The sequence below is a fragment of the Dryas octopetala genome, chromosome 1 (genome assembly GCF_963921425.1).
Source record: "Dryas octopetala chromosome 1, drDryOcto1.1, whole genome shotgun sequence".
Taxonomy (NCBI): Eukaryota; Viridiplantae; Streptophyta; class Magnoliopsida; order Rosales; family Rosaceae; genus Dryas; species Dryas octopetala.
In genome coordinates this window covers 16,125,942-16,146,512 of record NC_141366.1, presented here as the reverse complement: position 1 = coordinate 16,146,512, position 20,571 = coordinate 16,125,942, and the positions used below count along the sequence as shown (strand labels likewise).

At 36.1% G+C, this 20,571-nt stretch overlaps 4 protein-coding genes across 6 annotated transcripts; all 4 read right to left on the bottom strand.

Moving 5' to 3' along the window:
• Positions 1-516: 516 nt before the first annotated feature.
• ALE1 (PA-domain containing subtilase family protein) lies at positions 517-4,167 on the bottom strand. Its single transcript, XM_086253514.1, has 10 exons — positions 4,022-4,167; positions 3,560-3,704; positions 3,035-3,438; positions 2,739-2,834; positions 2,540-2,609; positions 2,171-2,453; positions 1,732-2,072; positions 1,391-1,655; positions 1,019-1,291; positions 517-935 (listed from the first exon to the last, which is right to left on the bottom strand). Exons 1-10 carry the CDS (start codon positions 4,165-4,167, stop codon positions 517-519), a joined length of 2,442 nt encoding a protein of 813 aa, XP_086109640.1.
• A 906-nt stretch (positions 4,168-5,073) lies between these two features.
• On the bottom strand, positions 5,074-7,962 carry LOC147298503 (chromatin remodeling protein EBS-like). Its single transcript, XM_086245787.1, has 5 exons — positions 7,687-7,962; positions 7,247-7,589; positions 7,053-7,121; positions 6,209-6,347; positions 5,074-5,350 (listed from the first exon to the last, which is right to left on the bottom strand). Exons 1-5 carry the CDS (start codon positions 7,757-7,759, stop codon positions 5,324-5,326), a joined length of 651 nt encoding a protein of 216 aa, XP_086101913.1. The 5' UTR covers positions 7,760-7,962; the 3' UTR covers positions 5,074-5,323.
• A 681-nt stretch (positions 7,963-8,643) lies between these two features.
• LOC147298502 (uncharacterized) lies at positions 8,644-12,925 on the bottom strand. Of its 3 annotated transcripts, none has more exons than XM_086249317.1 (9): positions 12,779-12,925; positions 11,700-11,974; positions 11,522-11,583; positions 11,224-11,320; positions 10,347-10,495; positions 9,887-9,994; positions 9,676-9,795; positions 9,313-9,486; positions 8,646-9,055 (listed from the first exon to the last, which is right to left on the bottom strand). In XM_086249317.1, the coding sequence occupies exons 2-9, from the start codon at positions 11,806-11,808 to the stop codon at positions 8,954-8,956; spliced, it is 921 nt and encodes a 306-aa protein (XP_086105443.1). In that variant the 5' UTR covers positions 11,809-11,974; positions 12,779-12,925; the 3' UTR covers positions 8,646-8,953. The 3 variants fall into 3 exon arrangements, with proteins under 3 accessions (XP_086105456.1, XP_086105443.1, XP_086105450.1); XM_086249324.1 differs by having other exon boundaries at positions 12,256-12,924; XM_086249330.1 differs by having other exon boundaries at positions 8,644-9,055; positions 11,522-11,562; positions 11,700-12,925.
• A 2,540-nt stretch (positions 12,926-15,465) lies between these two features.
• Positions 15,466-20,113, bottom strand: STM (KNOX/ELK homeobox transcription factor). Its single transcript, XM_086235840.1, has 4 exons — positions 19,679-20,113; positions 18,881-19,148; positions 15,813-16,060; positions 15,466-15,669 (listed from the first exon to the last, which is right to left on the bottom strand). The coding sequence occupies exons 1-4, from the start codon at positions 20,111-20,113 to the stop codon at positions 15,466-15,468; spliced, it is 1,155 nt and encodes a 384-aa protein (XP_086091966.1).
• Between the last annotated feature and the right edge of the window lie 458 nt (positions 20,114-20,571).

Sequence of the window (20,571 nt, the reverse complement as noted above, 5' to 3'; positions counted from 1 at the left end):
CTGGACAATTAAGGACGCTCATTAATAGATTTTTCCCATATAAGAAAATAAAACTTAAGTAGATAAATAAATTTCATGGGCCCTTGTTATTGGGAAAGAACATTGTTAAACTGGCTTCCACAGCATAGTGGTAGTGCATTCACTTCGTAAGCGAAAGGTCCTGAGTTCGATTCTTGCTGGGAGCTAGGTTTTTTTTAGAATCTGAAAATAAAGGACTTTCTCAAATTTAATTTTTTAGGGAGTCAAGTAGTCAATGAGAAATTTTTAATTTTCAAATGATTTAGATTTTAGATGCGAACATAACATGCCAAGTTCAAAATTGAATTTTTGAAGACAATTTCAGATTGCATGAAAACAAATGGTTTTAGGCTCCTCTGATAAAAGCAACATCATATTAATTGTTGTAAATTCTGTTGTATTGATTGACTAAATTTTGTATTCATAATAGTACATTGGATTTCCTTGAACATGGCTTTAAGTATAGCCATAGATGATGCAAGTGAAATCAAACACTTCTCATCTTTTTGATATTGAAATGGGAAAAACTGATAAGGGTATCCTGACAATATGATTCAAACTTCCTGTGAGAACAATTTCACCAAAGGTGAAGCCATCCATTGCTTGGGTCACATTGAATTGTATATGTAGCTCTTGGGTGCCTTGTGGAGCTATGGTGAACCAAGGTGGATACAAATCTACCATTGTCCCATTAGGTGGCAGCACTGAGCAAAGGTAAGTCTCCGGCTTGCTCTCGATGTTCTTGAGAATCCGTCGTGCTAATTGAGACCCTCTCAATGCTGATATTGTCACTGAAGGGAGGTTCAAATTGGCTGGATGGTCAAGCGGGTTAGTGCAAGATTCTCCAGTTGCTGTTCTAATTATAGCTGGATTGATATCAGGCAATGAGCACAAGAAGCTGATGTAATCTTCATATCCTGCTTCAATAGTCATTGCTATTACATATACAACTACATAAACAAGAAAGCTTACAAGCACTACCAATTAGTATATGCATCACCTGAAGATATGACTAGGCCAGGATCTATGGCACGACTTGGACTGATGAACCCAGCTCCAAAATCAAAAGGGGTGGAGGGATATGAACTGCCTATCTCGGATCCTTCAGCCATTATAAGTTCTCCATTGTTATCGTACTTGGTGGCAGTGGTGGCAATGGCGGATGCAACCATGGATGGAGTCCATGAAGGATTATACTGCTTGATTAGTGCTGCTATTCCGGCGACATGAGGTGTTGCCATGCTTGTACCAGATACAAGTGCAAAATTGTATCCTAGACAAGAAAACCACCAAGTTTTATGAAATCTTAGTTTTTATATCAGAGCATTACCAGAATAGCTAGCACAAGAAAATTGTTGCAACTTGTACTCACCCATTAGTATGGGATCTAAGGCGCTAATGGGGCTCCAAGCTGCCCAAATTTGGTGCCCTGGGGCAAGAATATCAGGCTTTAGTACATCAGCAGGAGTCCTGGAACTGTCAATGAAATCTGGTCCCCTGGAAGAGAATCTGCTTACAATGGGTGCTTGGCCCATGAAAGAAGCAACTCTTCCTTCTCCAATAGCAGCTTTCGCTGCAAATCTAGTATATCCCTTCTCCTCCTTGTATGTTTTTTCTTCATAGTATTGTAATATAACCTATAATTTATTGTTAATTCTTGTTAAGATTGTGCTAGTTCTGGTTAGAATATGATGATATATGTTTCGTACATACCTGGGCATTGGTTACATTTGGGACCATAATGCCAGAAACAGCAGAAGGAATGGGTTCTGCAATGAAATCACCATATGTAGGATTTGCAACCAAAACAAAACCCATAAATTCTAGAGCTTTTGCTGTGTCGATAATGGCGTTGAATGTGGATGTCCCATTATAGAAGCCCTCCGAGAAGGTGCAGATGACAACACTACCTTGCACTACATTGGGGTCCATTGCTTCTGGGTATTGGCACTCTTCAACATATGGTGGAGTCCTTGGGAATGCACCATTTGCCTTAACCGCATCCTTGGCCAAAACCAACTTATGTGGAAGCAACCCAAATCCAAAAGTTGGTCCTGAAAAAGAAGATCATAATCAATTCAAGAAAGAACTATGGATGAATTTGAACCAAGTCTAGTTAATATGATTTTGAAATTAAGATATATATTAGTACCTGATAATCCTACACCTTCAACTTTTATGCCATTCCCAAGAAGAATAGAAGCAGGATATTGTCTATCTGTGCTGGATGAAGCTGCACCCACTGCCCAAGGGCTATAAGACACTACGCTTGAAGGACCTGGCCCTTGATTACCTGCTGCTTGCACGACAAAAAGCCCAGCTCGTCGAGCATATAGCATGACAATATCAAACATGTTTAAGAAGGTCACCCTATCTTCTGGTGGCTCATCTGGTCCTACAGAGAGTGTTAGGATGTCCACTCCATCTACAATTGCCTGTACTTGTAACACAAAGGAAATTAAAGGCATGCACGCGCACACACACACACACAAGAAGTGTCATGTTCAAAATGCTAGCTTACTTGATCCATTGCTGAAACCACATCTGTTAAAGTTCCCACTGTAGGATACACAGCTTTGTATACAGCAATTCTGTTACAAAAAGTAACTAAAATCTAAATTCACAATTGAAGCCTGAAAGTAATGGTTTAGGATCGATTAATCTTGAATTAATGTATGCAATATATACCTACAATAATTAAGCAATAGAATTATACATACCGTGCACGTGGTGCCATTCCACTGGCCAGTCCATAAAAGAAGCCATTCACAACCACCGGAACTCCAGCATTTCCAGCAGCAATTGATGCCACATGACTGATCAACAAAGCATGTTCTTTCAGTCTTTCAAAAGTTTCTAGCTAAGGTAGTCATGCATTTACTAGAATGTATATATAGTTACAAAGTATTAAGAACAACATCTAGGCTTCAACATCATGATTATGATTATGATTACAATTTTGCTTATTAAACTAAATAATATCAAAATTAAGCAATTAAAGTACTACTCAGTCTACCTGCCATGTCCAACTGCATCAAATGGTGAAAGAAAATCTACTGTGGTGTTAAGAGTAGCAGCAGCTTGAGCCCCGGCTGAGAAGAACCGTGCCGAGACTATTTTTCCATTGCATGAACTTGCTGGGAAATGAGGACCACTCTCGCAAGCATCCGAAAAATGTGAAATATTGGAGGTGAAAGGGTTCAAGGGATCATAAGCAAAACTGGGGTGTGTGGGGTTAATGCCGGTATCCACAAAACCCATCACAATTCCTTCACCAGCTTTACCATCTCCTCCTCCTTCTAATTGTGTCCATACTTCTTCAGGTAACCCCAGGAATTGAGGACTGTATGTTGTCATCAACTTGGCTCCTCTGTCTCTCTCAACCAACTTCACATTTGAAGCATCTTTGAGCTTTTTAGCCTGTGATATTCATAAATATAATCAAATAAGAATAATACATAGTTTTTCTTTTTCTCTTTTTGTTAATTACAAATATTAGATATATATATATATATGTGAAGAAGTGGGAGAGTTTGAGGACCTGGGAAGGGGTGGTATGGACTGCAAAACCATTTGCAATGTGTTTGAAGCTGTAAAGCTTGCTGTAGCTTCCAGTCTCTAGAGTGCTCTGTAGAAGTTGGTCATGAGAATCCACCAACCGCTTTGCATGAGCCTTTGTAACTTCACTGACCACATATATCCATGCATTCAACCCATAAGATTAACCAATATAAACATATATAGGTATGTTTCTATAGGAAATTTTATCTCTTGCTCACCATTGACCATAAAAAATCCATGGTCACCAACCATTGGATTTTGATCCAATGTTTGACATTAAGTCTAAAAAGTAGACATTTTATTGGAGTTTGAACAAAGTTTCAATGTCATCTATTTGATTTTGATCCAATGAGAGTTATATATAGGTTAACAGTCTAATAATATAACATGACTGACTTTTATATATAAGTAAACAAAAACAATTAGCTCTTCAATTCCCCACCTATTTGTGTCGAGGCGTCTTCCATAGAATGCAACTGGGTCACCTTCCATCAAGACTAAGTATATTGCTCGATCTTCTGCAAAACTAGTAAATATCACAGAAACGAGAAGCACTATGAAACATGATGGAAGCAATACATTGGCCATGGCTTACACTACGCAGCAGAAGGATATTTTTGGGGCTTATGATATAAATAATTCTTTCGTTTTAACAGTTAACGGTGGTGTAGGAGTTGCCATACGAGTCTGAATGAATTATGGATACAAATTCAAATCTCAGACTTGAGAGATTTAAAAATGAAGAAGTTGCCATATGAGCCATGCAGACAGTCAATGATTTTTCCACACTATCAATGTGAATAGGGGGTTTTTTTTTAAGAGAAAAACCAGCCTACTTTGGACTAACCGTTATCATTCATGAAGGCTCATTTTAGAAGTATACGTATATGTGCACGCTGTTCATGCCATCTCACACCAAACAGCCTTTGAGTTCATTTTATGGGGGAAAAACAGTAAAAACAAGAGGAAAAAAGCACAAAAACCTTGGGCTACGATTGTTGATTTTACATATAATTAAAATATAATGGACAACTAGTACATGTGGGGTTCATGATGAGCTTTAACAGATTCCATCAGATCAGATGTATGTAGCACTCTACCGTGAAATATTATCTGCGGGAATGTCTTCACCTGCCGCAATGCATCTCAATAAATACTGCTACAGATATCAAATTTATGAATCATATTTTGTTTAGCAAATAATATGTCATTGTTTTCCAGAAAATTCTACTAGGTGATGTCCGTTTTGATTGTAAGAAGTAATTAAATCATAATTTTTCAATCATATGAATTAAGCATACACAAAAGTACATTCCATCACATCACAAAAGTGCCTTAGAAACAAAGTTGAGCAACAAGCTTTGTCGGAGTGCTGTAAGGCAGATATCACATATCAACAACCCACAACTCAGAAATTTTGGGCCACTGAAGCCTTTCCTAGTTTGGTACTAGGAAAATGGAAAAAGCCTACCATACAACTGTGGGCAAAATGGATTCACATGTTAATAGTCAAATTCAGAAAAGCAGCAATTTCTCATGGTAGGAGATTCACATGTCAAGATTGAGAACAAAGTTTAAACTGAATTCTGATGTATTAAAGATACAAGACCAATTTCCTAAATATTGAGCAGGTCTATAGTCTGAGTCAAAATAAGGTCCTGATACCCTACTGTACAATCCACATGGTAGCAATCAAAGAGCTAATGCTGTCTCGCCTCTACCAAAACACTGCTCACAAATGAAATCACTTCTTAGGACGCTTGAGCTGCACCTGCAAAGGTTATGAATTCTGATTACTCATTATGTAGTAATAGTATTAGTAATAAGAGTTGATCTGACTAGCACTTTATATTATTCACTACTTGTAAAAATAGTAGTCGCTAACATGCATGAAAAAGAGAACAGGACCTGAGGTATTTATTAGAAGATAATAATTTCCTGTTTTTACAAGAAGAGGTTTTAGATGTTAAAAATATATTTTCTTGCAAAATAAAAAAACTTTGAACCAGATATTTTGCATTCACATTTATAGTGGATAATCCTCAATAACATTGGGCAAAATACAAACCAAAACCTGAAACATACATTCTAGTTATGACACAGATACTTCTTTAGGACAAGTGGTTCATCAATGAATAGATTTAGAACAATTGACCAAGGCAAAGAAAGACACAATCAATATTGGAAATTGTTAGATCAGAGGTTTTAGTGGTTGGAGAGCATCAACAGTATTATAATCATCATTAGTCTATAGATGCAGTAGATGCTTTCCTCTAAAACTATGAATCAGATGCCATATATTTACCAAGGATGAACTAAATTAAAAAAATCTTGCACAAGTAAGAGTTCTTTTTATTCCTAAGAAACCTATCAGACTCACCTGCAATAAATAATTAGGTTGCTATAAAATTTAAAATATAGATCCCTAAAATACTCAAGAAACCAAAGTTAGTTGTATCGCATATTACATGGTTAATAAACAGATACCATCCAACCACTACTAAATAACAGCAAAATATCAACGGGAACAGGACTTACTTTACCAAATGGTTGGCTTAACAAAATGGTGAGCAAAGACAATATATATGTGTCTACAATTATATTAAAACTCCATAATAAGTATTTGCACCTTGGCATCAGCTGCTGATGATGCTGAAAATGTGTTGTGGGGTTTTTTCACATCCTCATCAGATGAACATTCTGAGCACATATAGCGATCCAATTTTTTTGCTTCTTCAATAGTCATGCCCACACAAGCAGGATGGTACCTACAAGTCAATAGTGAAATAACTTCATGATCGTTTCCTAAGATTGAAAAGAAGTTAATTGAGAAGTATCTATCAGGATATTTAAAATGAAAAGGGGAAGATTCAATAATGTTGCAACAATGGCCCAAATTTACCCCAAACAAGATTCAATTATCAACTTATTAGAGTAGTGGCCCATCATTAATTTCTGCAACCAATTCTCAAGCATGAGCAAAAAAATTTCTAAAGTAATAAGCATAAGGAAATTAAGCCTTCATATGGTGCAATTTTTAATTTGGTTAAAGTGTATACGGTAAGAACTCATAAAAGTAGAAATTATAGTACAAAGCCTCCTGAAGGCAGAGGAAATCATTCAATATTTTCCCCTTTTTTTTCTTATACCTTTCTCTTAGATTGCACATTCACCAGATTGCTTCTTCCAAATCCACATGCAGTTTTCATATACAGTAAACAAGAGTTCAAGACTGCCATTCTTCAAGCCATTATAGATACTCTCTTAAATTCACCCCTTTAATGATTTTTTTTTTTTTTGTCTCCCTTTCTTTTGGTACTATTTTTAATTGATACTAGATGACACATTCTGTTCAAGCAAGACAAACTTATTAATATAACAACACATTTACAATCAAATAACCGAACACATGCAACAACTCCCATACATCAAACCCAAATATACCAACAAATAAAAGAACTTGAAGAAATTACCAGTCTTTGCACCCCTCACACTGCACCATGAGATCATCCGGGTTATAGGGCATCTCACACTTGCAATACCTTCAAAACCCAAAACAGAGAAAGCAAAGAAACAAAACCCATCAATCCCATTTCACAAAAAGACCACATTTCCACTAAACCCAAAACCAAACCAAAACAAAAAGAACAGAAAAACAGACACTCACACAGCAACTCTATCAGGCGTGAAAGCTCCAGTAGCAGCCTTGTACTCAAATCTACAGTAGTAATCCTCAGCCCCCACATTCTCAAGCTTTGTGTAGTTCTTGAAAGAGTGGACCGTACACTTTCCTTCAATGGTGTGAGCGCTCTGAACATCATAGTGGTCAGACATGAAGAGCTCTTTGGCTCCATGGAACTGCCTGCGCCCTCCAATTGACTCCTCTGGCCTGTAGTACCACCTCACTCTCACCTTCACGTTGCTCCGGTTGTCGGCCTCGATCTTCTCAATGCGCGCCACGTACGGGGGTTTACCAGTGTCCGATGGGCGCATCAGCACACAATCCCCAGCTGCAAAACCACCATTAAAAGAAAAAAAAAATTCATTTTTTCTTGAACATTTTCTTAGAAATGAAATAAATAGCTTTGCTTTTTTGTTTGGTTTTACCTCTAACGACCTTGTTGGTGCCTCTGATAGTGTAGGAGTCCACGTCCTTTTTCCCTGGTCTGGTTTTGGCCATTTGGGTCTTTTCAGAGAGCTGTTGACGTTTGGAAATGTAGCAACTTCAAAGCAATTTCAATGGTGCAATTTGGGTTACATGCAAAGTCCTAAAATTTGGACTTGTCGGAGGAAGAACAGAAACCCTAGGTCCTCCCCAGGGAGACAACAAAAGAGAGACGAAGAGACTAGAGAGAGAGAGAGAGAGAGCGCACAGGTGACTGTGACGATTGACCTTTATGGACATCTAAGACCCATAATACCTGTCTTAAATTTTGACGTTAATGTGTTTCTTTCTATAGAAAAATAATAAAAATCAATAGAAAATTATTATTGTTTGTAATAGATTAAACATTAGTGTAAAGACTTAAAGACATAGATACATACATGATACATCTGAATTTTTAAAAATAAATTTTGACGTTAGCATGTGGTTATTTGTCCGTGCATACATGATACATCTTAACTTTCCTTTTTTCCTTTCTCTCAACTTCTTTTTAAGATAATTATTAATCGATAATGTAAGCTTTATCTGATTGATGCATGTACAAACGTTAAGCATGCAGAATTCAATTGATACAAAACTCTCTTTTTTATCTTTCTTGAAAATTCAAGCCTATCTCTTTACAGACTTTACCAGTGGAGTGTTCCAAACCCAAAAAATAACAATTAATTTTCATAACGTTCAATTCAATTTAATGTTGGTCGGTTTACAAACTTTTCAATCCAATTACCAATATCATGGGTATTAGAAAGAGAAAAGATAATGAAACAGAAAAAGTTATCATCAAAACCAGTCCAACCAAAAATTTATGGGCTAGATAACCAAAATTTGACCAATTCAGTCTGCCATATATTTATGCAAGTCTACTGGAGATATATGCACATAATTTTAAGCAAAGTACTCAATCACATCACAAAAACGTCAAAATAAGAAAATAAAAGAATGTGATACAACAATTTAAAAGCTCCGATCATGTAAAAAAATCCATGTTGAGTATATTGATGTCTATTGAACCTCACTGATATCCAACCACAAAATTCTAGCTGAAGGTAACCTTAACACAGAGAAAACTCAACATATCGATCATGCATTTGCATGTTATACAAAACATACACGTTATTTTTTGGCTTTTCTTTTATCTTCATCAGAAACAATGTGATTCCTTTTCTGAGCTAACACTAACGAAGTGACGCAGATAATGTAGATACTACTTCAACGGTTAATTGGAGTGTGCATCCGCTCAACAATTTTATTTACTGCATCACGGGACATCACCAGTGTGTCATGCTGCAGGATGCTATAGACGTTCAAACCCTGCAAAACATGTGAAATACGCATAAGCACTGAGTTCGATCCCAATTTCCATGGCAGCTGATTCACAAGGATCAAACATTTTGGACAATTTAAAATTTTTTGTCACATGTTCTATTCTAAGCTATTGCTAATGAAAAATGAAGCCTACTGATACTAGGAACCATGTGTCTATGCTGAAAAGGCATCTCAGGTTAAGCCTACATATATTTTGCCACCTATAACACAACACTTGATAAGGATCAGAAAGTGCAACTTACAATTGAGGGCAGCACATTCACATAATGTAAATTTTGTGTAGCCAACTTGAGCTTTTCACTTATGGGGCCACCATCCACCAGCAGAAGTTTCTTGGTGTTCTCCATTTGTGCGACCCAGTTCACAATATTTTTGGTTTTATGTGTGGGGACCTCCAAATCCTCAAAAACCAGAAGCTGTAATTTTGTACAATTTTCTCTACTTAGGTTCCATATAAAACATAACAGACTAAATGTTTAATTACTTATAACAACACAACCTCATGTTTACGACTAAATCAAAACATAGCACACAAAGCAAGGATTCCAAACATATTTTAATGTGGTGAAAGCCAGAAAATGAAATTCTTGGAGAGAGAGAGTTGCCTTTCCCTCAGCTGCTCGAGCTGTCAGAGCAATCTTTAGACCTAGACGCCGAACCTTCTTATTCAGCTTAAAAGCATGACTTCGAGGCTTTGGACCATGCATTCTGGCACCTCCTCTGAACTGTTAACACCCATTAAATTCATTAAGGTCCTTACAATAGCATCCTAAAGATAGAGTTAGGTTGAAACCAATAAACATGATAATTCAATACCTGGGGACCACGCAATGTTCCATGCCTTGCTCGACCAGTACCCTTCTGGTTCCATGGCTTTCTCCCAGTCCCACTAACCTCACTAATAGTTTTTGTTGAATGTGTTCCCTGTAGATCACTCAATCAGTATAAGCTTTCTTTCCACATTCACTTGTGTATACAGTCTCACTAACATTAGTTCACCGATTATGACATCCTTTTTGCTAGACCTCCAAAAACATAAAAATTCTAAATGTGGACAACAATTTCAAACATAAGACATGTGACAATGACAAATACAATTTTTATTGATCAGCTAACAGACTCTGATACTTTAATAGAAAAGGTGGCATAGATGTTAGAAGATTCCTTTTTCTTATTGAAATGTTCATGGACATAATGCATCCGATATGGCTCAGCAATTATTAGTACCATGATTACATGCTTCAGGTGTTAATCAATATAAATGATAAGTCGGTACCTGTTGCCGTTTTGCTAGTTGCCATAGTACAACCCGATGAACAATATCCTTCCTAATGGGTACATCAAAAACATCACCAGCCAAAACAGTGAAGCCTTTGTCTTCATTATGAAAATTTGTCACTGGAATTACAAGGTCTTGATGAAGTCCTATATTAGGATGCACAACATCAATGAAACAGTTTGAAAACTTTCTTTCTTTTTGGACAGATAACATTAATAAACAGTTCTACAACTTGTTTTCATAAAGTAAACGCAGTAAAACAACATACAAATGTTACCACGAATTAACAATTTTCCACATGCAATGCAAAAAAATGACTACCTAAAATGTGTCCCGCTAACTACATATGACAAATGAGAACAATCTCAATCAACAAACCATGGGACTCCATGGAGAGCATAATGTTTGAATTATTATCATTATTATACATGAACCATACATACGCTCTTCTGCCATCTAGTAAATGTGAGGGACAATCTATTGGAACACATAAGGTTGGTCTGGATTTGGATAGAATACATTACATGTAGATGAGCACACTATACATTACAGGTATAATAAAGAAATCCAATTCTGATTGTAACCAAGAAATGCATGCATGGTAATTTAAACTTTCGAATAGAAGAGTTCAGAATGCGCCATGAACGAAAAGAAAATACAGATTGCAAACATATCAGAATTTGAAGCATGCAGCGATTCTCTATATATCCATTTTCAAGATCAGGGGACAACACTTTTTAAATTTCTGCCCAAATATGGGCTAAAATTTCAGCTTAAAACCACTTTAAAACAATTAATGCAGGTATTTTTAATACCTATAATGCTTTTCCTAAGCAACATAAACTGAAACTTCATGCATGCAATGTTGTCGTACCGATACTATGCTCTGATGCTACCACAGGCTTTGCAGACGATAAATCAGAGGGTATGGAAGTTGAAAGCCTTCGATAAGAAAGAAAAGATGATCCACCCTGCATTGAGATACAATATAATATGAGATCATTACTAAGTTGCCAGGTCTACAAAAGCAAAGCATGCAAATAAACCACCACATTCAACATATCAATGTTGCATTGAATCCTATTATATATCTTATTTTAAATAGTCTTTTCTTTTTAAATACAAAAAAATTTAGAAATGGAGAAATAAAAATATATATGATGCAAGAATACCTTGGAAACAGCTGAAGATTCTTCGGAAAATAAGATATCCCCTGAAACACGGCCGTACGAATCTGTTAAAAGGACGAAAAAATAAAGGTAGAAAAATTAGTATTTGCAATGCCACAAAATGTTCCAATCATACAAGTAAATACCAAACAGAATACAAAAAAAAAATACAAATCCTTACCATGAGAAGTGTGAAATGCTGGGCACAAAATATGTGGAGAGTCACAGCGGCCTGATGAGAATACGGAACCAAACGAACGAAAAAGCCTTCTGGATACCGACAAAGCCATAATCCAAAGCACTAGTAAAGACTCAGCCGAATTATATTCAAATGGTCATCTACATCCACAAAGGGACGGAGCCAAGATTTGCAAATGGGATTGGCTAATCTCTAGACTAATTTACTCTAGTGAAAAGATTTTATAGAAATTTCGGCAGTCTTACTGAACCTGGCACCTGAAATCCCACATCGATCAAGTAATCATTAGACAATTGAATAATATTGTGCTTCTAATATAAAAATAAAAAATAATCATATTGTGCTCTACCGCTCTCTATACAACTCCAAGTTACAAATATATAGATTAGATAAATAAAATTAACGACTGAAACAACAAAAGATTGTATCGACTTGTAGTTGACTTAGCAAATAGCAAATGAATAATATGAATAGCTTGCAGCCTTGCACCGAAAAAGTGATTTAAATGTTATTTTAACAGTATTAGTTACAAACTTACAAATGCCAAATTGCCAATTGACCAAAGAAACCAAATTGATCCGAAACACAGCATCCCAGCAGCCAGTTAAAATGTCAATTGCCAAACACACTCTCACAGAAAGCAAATTGAGCTGACTTACGAATTGGGCATCTCCAATTCTTCATAATCAGCCCAAATGGTTTTTTTTTTTTTTTTGGCCAGGAAAAGCCCAAATGGTTTAAACACAAATTAAACTCTCTTTTTTTGGTCAATTCAAACATAAATTCATGATACAAAATTACTTCTGCAACGCGCTTGGGCTCTCATTCTCAAAGGTGCGAAGTAAACCCTCACGACTATCAACTATATCATCTACTTGTGTAATTCTACAATGTCACATGCTCTCATATAAGATGCGCTACCAATTTGAAACTTCATTTCCATCTTTATTTGAATGCTTTCGAGGAGTTCGATGAAATGCCAAAACCATTAAATAAAATTAAAAACTAGAATAGAAAGCCTAGCACAGTATTTAGCAGCTGATAAATAGAAGTAGAGATACGTAAGCGGTGGAGATCTGGTCGTCGAAATGAGTTCGAAGATTGACAGCCGTCGATTCTCCCCCAGAGAGTGTTGTCGTTGAAGGAGGCGAAGTGTGTGAGTGAGTGCCACAGCCGGAGCCAGGGATGGTGCTGAAAATGAAAGCAGAAGAGTTAGAAAACCCCAACTCCAAAATTAGATTTGGGGCTTTTATAGCAAGCCCATTATGGCCCTTTATGGGACCGAACTGCTCTTTGGTAGCTCAGGAGGCTTGGTACTCATTATAGTTTGTTATGGGCTTTCCATAAAAAAGCCCAAGTACTCCTTGGGTTTTGAATCTTCTGATCAACAAGTAAATATACCCAGTTGCTGCAAGACTATGTTTTTCATTTTTTGTTTTTTGTTTTTTGATAAAAGTGGTGCTGGTGGTATTTCAAGGGGTAGTGGATGGATAACTGGCTTCGCTGTTAATGGATTTGGATTCTTTACTTCTTTTGTTTTTTATTTGTTTAATTCTAACTGTGGGATTTATGTAATTTTGTTCACACTCAAAAAGTGTTACAAATTCAGTTTATTTTTTACTCCTTACTTTTAAATAATAAATACATAACTAAAATTAAAAGTCAAGCAAAATTTGAATCGGCTGTTACTCAGGAAGATGAGAGGTGTCACCTACGGAGCTCTTGGATCTTTTTCATTTGCTTTCGGCTTGGGATAAAGGTTTTTAGAGATTGTTGGTGGAGATGGACTATGTCATTGTTCTTCATCTTGTGCAGAAGTTTCGCGATTTTAAGATTAGACTGATCTTGTAAACTCCATATTTATAGGGAGAAGAATTTTGTGGCTAATCGGCTTGCTCAAGTGGAGCATTCCATTGACTTGGAGACCTCTTCTTCTTTTTCGACAACCTCTTGTTGGGTGTGAGCAACTTCTCATTGAGGTTTTGGTTGGGCTTTCCAAAGCTTGGTTTGTAGCTAGATAGTTGTTTGTTTCGGACCTCTAGCCCCCATGCAACCAAAAAATAATAAGTTTTTCTTAAACTTCAGCTGAAATCCTTTTTTTTTTTTTTTGTTACAACTGAAATCCATTTTGTTAACAGGGTTTTTTTACATCACTATAAATTATATTTATAAACGGGCTCTTTTTTGTTTCAACATTTGGATTGGGCAACCAAAAAATAATAATTTTTTCTTAAACTCCAGCTGAAATCCTCTTTTTTTTTTTTTTTTGTTACAACTGAAATCCATTTTGTTAACAGGGTTTTTTTACATCACTATAAATTATATTTATAAACGGGCTCTTTTTTGTTTCAACATTTGGATTGGGTCACTAACAAACATTTGGCTTTGTTTGTTCCATTTTTTTGGCCTAGTTATAGACTTATAGTATCCACAATATTGGAGCAATATTATGAAAGGAAGGGCCCTCTCCTCTGTTAAGACTGTTATAATTAGTGCTCTCTAGCTACCTCCTTACATGGGAACTCTTTACACTCTCACATAGCTCTCTCTTTGTATATAGTAATGAGGGCCCTTCCAATAAGGGATCCCTTATTTAGTGTTAAATGAGGGATCACCCTGTGTGGCCCACACGGGTCGTTTTGTGTTAATCCGAACCGTCCATTTTTTACATCTTCATTGATAGATCATCTCTGCAAAAAAACAGCCAAATCGGAAATCGTTTACCCGTTTATTTAAGCGGTCAAAGTTTAAAACAAATGGACGAACAAATTCCTCTATAAACACCTAAACTTTGACCGCTTAATCGAACGGGTAAATGATTTCTGATTTCTTGCAGGGATGATCTATCAATTGAGATGTAAAAAATGGACGGTTCGGATTAATACAAAACGACTTGTGTGGGCCCCACAAGGTGATCCCTCATTTAACACTAAATGAGGGATCCCTTATTGGAAGGCCCCTCTAGTAATATATATATATATATATATATATATATATATATTTATTCACCGGTGAAAACCCCAAACAAACTACATGAGGGTGATTCTCTAGCTCTTGCTCAGACCTCTTCCAAGTTTGACCACCAGTTGACTACTCACTCATTTCTACATACTATATTTTGTTTTTGAATTTATCTTTTGTACCCTAACCTAGATATATATATATATATATATATATAATATACGAGGAAGGAACCTTTGGTTTTGTGGTTTGAAGCAGTAGTCCAAACTATATACTAAGTTACTAACGCACCACTTTATTATCAGCCACTAGAAGCAGATTTTTAGCAAACCTTCCTTCAATTCGACTTGCAAAATGTCTAATTAATTTGTAAATGTAAATTCATATATGACGGTAGTAAATCTGATGCCAATCCAGAAAGACATTCTTAGTATATTTCATTTGTATTGATCGATCAGAACATTAATTAATCCAGAAGAAAAAGAATGTAAACCAGGCCAAGAGTACTGTTATAACTGGATACATATCTTTCATATTGTTCTAATAACCACATATATATATATAGTTAAACTAATTTAACCGTCAGCCATTTTATAATAAATTACCTAAATACATACATACTAGTACAGTGGCAATCCACACAGTCAAAGGACATATATAACTACATATATATATATTGTTCAGAAATGCATTCGCATTCTACAATAGAACAACATTAGAATAAACCTAGCTGAGCTAATTAAGCATATTAATTCTTAATTAATTGGTCATATATAACTTGGATCGGTCAGAGCAATGTGGGAGAGATATCCATGGGAAAGGGATTGCCCAAGACATTGTCCATGTAATAGTGGGGATGTGTAGCGTCCATCACCACAAACTGCATGTCCTCTGAAGGCTTCCAATGCCTCTTCCTCTGGTTTATGAACCAGTTATTTATTTGCTTCTGGTCCAGCCCCGTTGATTCGGCAAGTGCCAGCTTCTGTGACTCCTGCATGCATGCATATATCATATAGTAATTAAGCTCGATCAGTAATTAAAATAAACCGCACAAGTAACCTAAAAATTATAAGGCATTCTTGACCAACAAATGTTAGCATAAACTAGCTAATTAATAATTGTATGCTAAGATACCGATGGATAAGGCCATTTGTAATGTCTACTCCACCAGTCCAGCAGCTGTTGCCTGGCTTCTTTGGGCAGCTTCCCTTTCTTCCTCTTTTTCATGAACTCCTGCTTCAAACTGCCCAAATATCCACTGTACTTGCGCAAGAGCTGACCTTTAAGCTCCCTATCTTCGGCAGAAGGGTCTATGAAGTTGGTGTTAACATCAACCTCTTCTTCAGATGATCCGTTCCTATCCATACCCTCGCCACCACAAGCTGATCATAAATGACATTCATCAATTAATATGTAAGCACGCACATCCATCAACAAGAATGCAGGCTTTCTATATATAAGTTGCTGCTCGCTAGTGCCACATGTTGTGGTAGCAGTTCAATTTGAACATGGTAAATTTAAATGAAAAAATTTATTTCACAAAGAAACCCTGAAATAACGTTTAAAGACAGCAATCAGCCAAAATTATTATTATTTTTTTTTTTTGACAGAGCCAGACTTCATTAGCTTAATTGGTTTAGCTACAGGTTTTATTTAGAATTACATTTTAATTTCTAGTATATACAACTGCAAGTCTGCACCTGCACACGCAGCACCACATAAATTTGGCTTCCCCCAAGAAGCAAAGGGTTTCAGCCTCTAATAGACCCACATGGGGAAACCAGAATCTTCTTATACTGGGAACTGTATTTTTGCTGTAAATGTCAGCACTGGAAGCAGTATTAAGACACAAAAGGATTTAAATTTAATTATGCATTTCATTTTTTCTTTTACTAAGGATTTCCTAGAATTATATCTAAATCATGAGGAATATATTCTGCCAACCTGAATGACAGTACTTTAGAGTTCTTGTACAGGCAAAGTGAATAGTGTTTGCTTCTTTTGATTCTAGGGTAACTTTCTAGACCCATAGATATTCTCTTGTCACAGCCAACAGAAAATACAACCTGAAATCCATGTATGTAGGCCTGCTTTATCTAGCTAGTTAATATTACTTTGTAATGCAAATTTTAATCATCAACTCCAACGCAGGGCACACCAAGACAAAATTCTAGTATAGCTAAACTCATGCAGACAACCTCAGTCGACACATAAGAAATTCTTGTCTAGACATGAAAGTCGAACATAATCTTACCAATGGCATATTAATCAAATGAAGAAACCCAGAACCATCATAAAGGATGTAGCAAAACAAATATAAATTAGAGTGTAACAGAAGCATCCTCGAACAAGAGGAAAAGGCATCAAAACCAGTTGAATAACTTGATGATTCAAATTGCTAAGATATTGGTTAACAATTTCTATTTATAACTGTATTATGATAGTTTCACCTATAGCTCAGCCTCAGTTTAACATCACAGTATATATATATACTTGGAAGCAAGAGAATATGTATACAACTCAAGCCAGGTTAATTATCAAGATCATGGATATTGAAGTGGCACCACAGCTGTTCGTTTCAAGATTAGTTAAGTGTAGTTAATCTTCAGTTAAATCAAGTATTTGGTTAGATGAGCTGTCTGTTCACTTACAGGACTAGCTAGTTTATGTATTTGAAACACTCTCTTCTCATTAATGCATTCAGGAGCAAAGTATTACGCAGAAATATATTATGCAATTCAAGAATAATTTAAAACTGATTCAATTAATCTACTATGGAATCCCAAAGATAAGTTAATCATCTTATTATTAATAGAATTTCTTATATATAGCTAAAACAACTCTCACAAATTGCAAACATTAATTAATTAATATGCTGATCCAAATAACTGCATCAAAATTTGTAAAACCACCATCACATGCTTTCTTTTCCCTTACCATTTAGCTAGATGCATAAAGTGAAGAAAATGTTCATCGTGTGGCTTATATGATTATTTAGAGATCAGCTAGAACTAATCTATTCCCTTTTCTTTGTTTTTTCTCTTGTAAAGATTAGGTTCATAAAGTGAACAACATCAATAACAGCACCATAATACAAACCAAAAGGCACATATATACAAATACACAGCAGAAACAGAGATAAGTATATCAGTAATAATAATCATGTAATTAAGCATAGCTAAATAGAAAACCATTTTCACATCAGTTGAAACTTATGCAAAAAATTTTGTAGAGCATCTAAGCACTGCAACTTGAATTATAACAATGGCTACAAATAAAAAAACACAGATCTTTTTCTTTTCATATGCCGGGGATGATTGAACCCTCGATAGTGTGGTTAGATCCACATAAACAGGATGATTACAACCAGATCACTACAATCAATATATCTTTCTCAGCATCATGTGCAACGAGTACAATTAAAGATGTTCCAAGAATCATAATTTAAAGCGAAGTACTAATTTATTTAATTTGATGCAAATTCTGAGCACTAGGGTTCCAAAAAAAAAAAAAAAAAACTAGTTTCAAGACGTACACCAGCTTGCTGGAGTTTTGCCATGTACATGAAATGGGAAAATCCAAAAACCAAGCCATATAATAAGTCTTATATTTATGTAAAATGTGCAAGAATATGTCAATGTCAACCAATAAAATGATGTAAAGAATTCAAAAGAAACCAAAAACGTGCATCTCATTTAATACATAAACACCGGGAAGAGAATCAAAGCAAGAAATTTATACAACTCCATCTGGATAGAGCTACAAATAACGTGAATAATTGTGCGGAAACCTAGCTAAGCTAGTAGTTCTTAAAACAGTTCTATATACATGCCAAAGAATAACAAATAATTAAACTAAATAGAATTAAGGAACTAACCAAGAAAAAAATAAATAAATAAATAAATAAATAAGAGATTTGAAAGGAGGATAGAGAAGTAAACTTACTAATTAAGCACCCACTTTGGGAGACAAGGTCTTCGCAATAGAATATAGATAATATAGTTTAATTAATAATCATACAGGATCTTTGAAACATACATACCCATGCATGGCTGATTAATTATAAATTACTATACTCATTATTAAAAAATACTATTAACAAATAAATAATCAAACAATTAACCGTTAAAGATCTTGCTAGTACTACAAGAAATTGACACAAAGAAAGGGAGAGAGAGAGAGAGAGAGAGTGATGATCTCACCAGCATCGGAATGGGAAGAAACAGTGAGAGCTTTGAATTGGGACTCGATTCTTTGGATGAAAAGCATTGCTTCCTTGAAGGGCTTGGAGAGCTCTTGCTCATACTTGGTCAGCATCTCGCAGTAGGCCTCCATGAACTGATCCAGAGCTGGATCTTCACCAATACAACCAGCACCAGCAGTACTAGTACTACTCACCATTTGACCTATTGTCGCCGCTGACGCGCACGCTTCTTCCAGCCTCGCCACCACTTCAGGCGGCGCTCCAACCTGTTAATTAGTTGTTTTCATATCAAACCCTTTTATGAGAAATTCTCATGAAAACGTACGTACGGTAATTCCTGACAAAAGCCAAAGACTAAACTAACTAGTAAGGACCAAGGACCGTCTTTATCATTTTTGTTTGAAAAGAGTTTTGACTCCGTCTTGGAACCACATATAATTACTCAAAAAGCGTGTGTGATTGTAACAATAACTTACTTGACCAAGTACGTACTACCAACTTCATCACTGGTAACTAATATCATAGTTATGAAGATAAATTAAAATTCTCAGATCCAGAGAAAGGAAGCTAGCTTGCAAACATGAATTGTCTATCACTATCAGACTCGGAATATCTAAATATTTCTGTTTTTTCTCCAAAACAAAAAAAAAAAACAAAACAAGAAAGAATAGAGAGTTGTGGTCCTAACTCTAACTCCTACGTTTGTCTGAATTAAAACTTGGGAGTCAAAAACGTGTAGGAATTAACCTATATATACATATATACATATATATATAGGTTAAATTTGTTTGACTACCTTTTGACAGTTGATATAGGCGGCCAGGAGACGATGATAGTGAGGATGAGCCATGATCTTGGCCTTGACTGCTTGGGAAGAAGAAGAAGAGGAGCTGCTTCCGCTGCCATCATTAATGTTAATGTTGTTGTTGGTGTCCATGAAATAACAGCCTGCGGCGGCGGCTGCTGCTGCGGGGTTGGTATTGACGTTGTTTTGGGGATGATTATTGCTGGTAGGAGGTGGTAGCAGCTGGTGGGGAAGCTGATGGAATGGACTAGTATTTGTGTCATTGGATTGTTGATGATGATGGTTTTGATGATGTTGATGATGATGATGGGAAGTGGTCATTAGAGGCATCATCATCATTGGAGATACTCCTCCTCCACCTCCACCTCCATTACTGTTTTCTCCAAAAACCATCATACAAGAAGTGCCATTAGAACCACCTTCCATTATGTCTCTCTCTCTCTCTCTCTCTCTCTCAACTTTCCTAGATAGTTGTATTACTTGTTTTGCTGGCTATAAGAAACACAAACAAACTTAATTGTCTCTCTCTCTCTCTCTCTCTCTCTCTCTCTCTCTCCCTGTTTCTTTCTCCAAGGCTCTCCCGGGTTTTATGCCACAAGTTTCAGGCTTTTTACAGGAAAATCCTAAGTAACTAGTGGTAGTGCGTCAGTTAATGTTAGTAGTAGTTGTGGTTTTTGTTTTTCTCAAATTGCTAGCAGGTCACTGGGATATCTGGGAAAGCCTGCTCAGATTTCCTTTGGAAATTGGTTGTTTTTTATATACAGCCTTAATAACTCACACACAGACAGTGATACATGTCTCTCTCTCTCTCTCTCTCTCTCTCTCTCTCTCTCTCTCTCTCTCTCTCTTAATTATATAAATTTATTTTAATCTTAGTAACAAGT

Coding starts and splice junctions, on each gene's coding strand:
- ALE1 (XM_086253514.1), bottom strand. CDS start 4,167: ATGGCCAATGTATTGCTTCCATCATGTTTCATAGTGCTTCTCGTTTCT. Junction 3,439..3,559: donor TCCATACCACCCCTTCCCAG/GTCCTCAAACTC, acceptor TGAATATCACAG/GCTAAAAAGCTCAAAGATGC. Junction 1,292..1,390: donor CTTAGATCCCATACTAATGG/GTGAGTACAAGT, acceptor TTTCTTGTCTAG/GATACAATTTTGCACTTGTA.
- LOC147298503 (XM_086245787.1), bottom strand. CDS start 7,759: ATGGCCAAAACCAGACCAGGGAAAAAGGACGTGGACTCCTACACTATC. Junction 6,348..7,052: donor TGTGAGGGGTGCAAAGACTG/GTAATTTCTTCA, acceptor ATTGACTTGTAG/GTACCATCCTGCTTGTGTGG. Junction 5,351..6,208: donor CATCAGCAGCTGATGCCAAG/GTGCAAATACTT, acceptor TAACCTTTGCAG/GTGCAGCTCAAGCGTCCTAA.
- STM (XM_086235840.1), bottom strand. CDS start 20,113: ATGGAAGGTGGTTCTAATGGCACTTCTTGTATGATGGTTTTTGGAGAA. Junction 16,061..18,880: donor TTCTTCCCATTCCGATGCTG/GTGAGATCATCA, acceptor ATTTATGATCAG/CTTGTGGTGGCGAGGGTATG. Junction 15,670..15,812: donor ACAAATGGCCTTATCCATCG/GTATCTTAGCAT, acceptor GCATGCATGCAG/GAGTCACAGAAGCTGGCACT.
- LOC147298502 (XM_086249317.1), bottom strand. CDS start 11,808: ATGGCTTTGTCGGTATCCAGAAGGCTTTTTCGTTCGTTTGGTTCCGTA. Junction 10,496..11,223: donor AGCATCAGAGCATAGTATCG/GTACGACAACAT, acceptor ATCCTAATATAG/GACTTCATCAAGACCTTGTA. Junction 9,995..10,346: donor AACTAGCAAAACGGCAACAG/GTACCGACTTAT, acceptor AGTGATCTACAG/GGAACACATTCAACAAAAAC.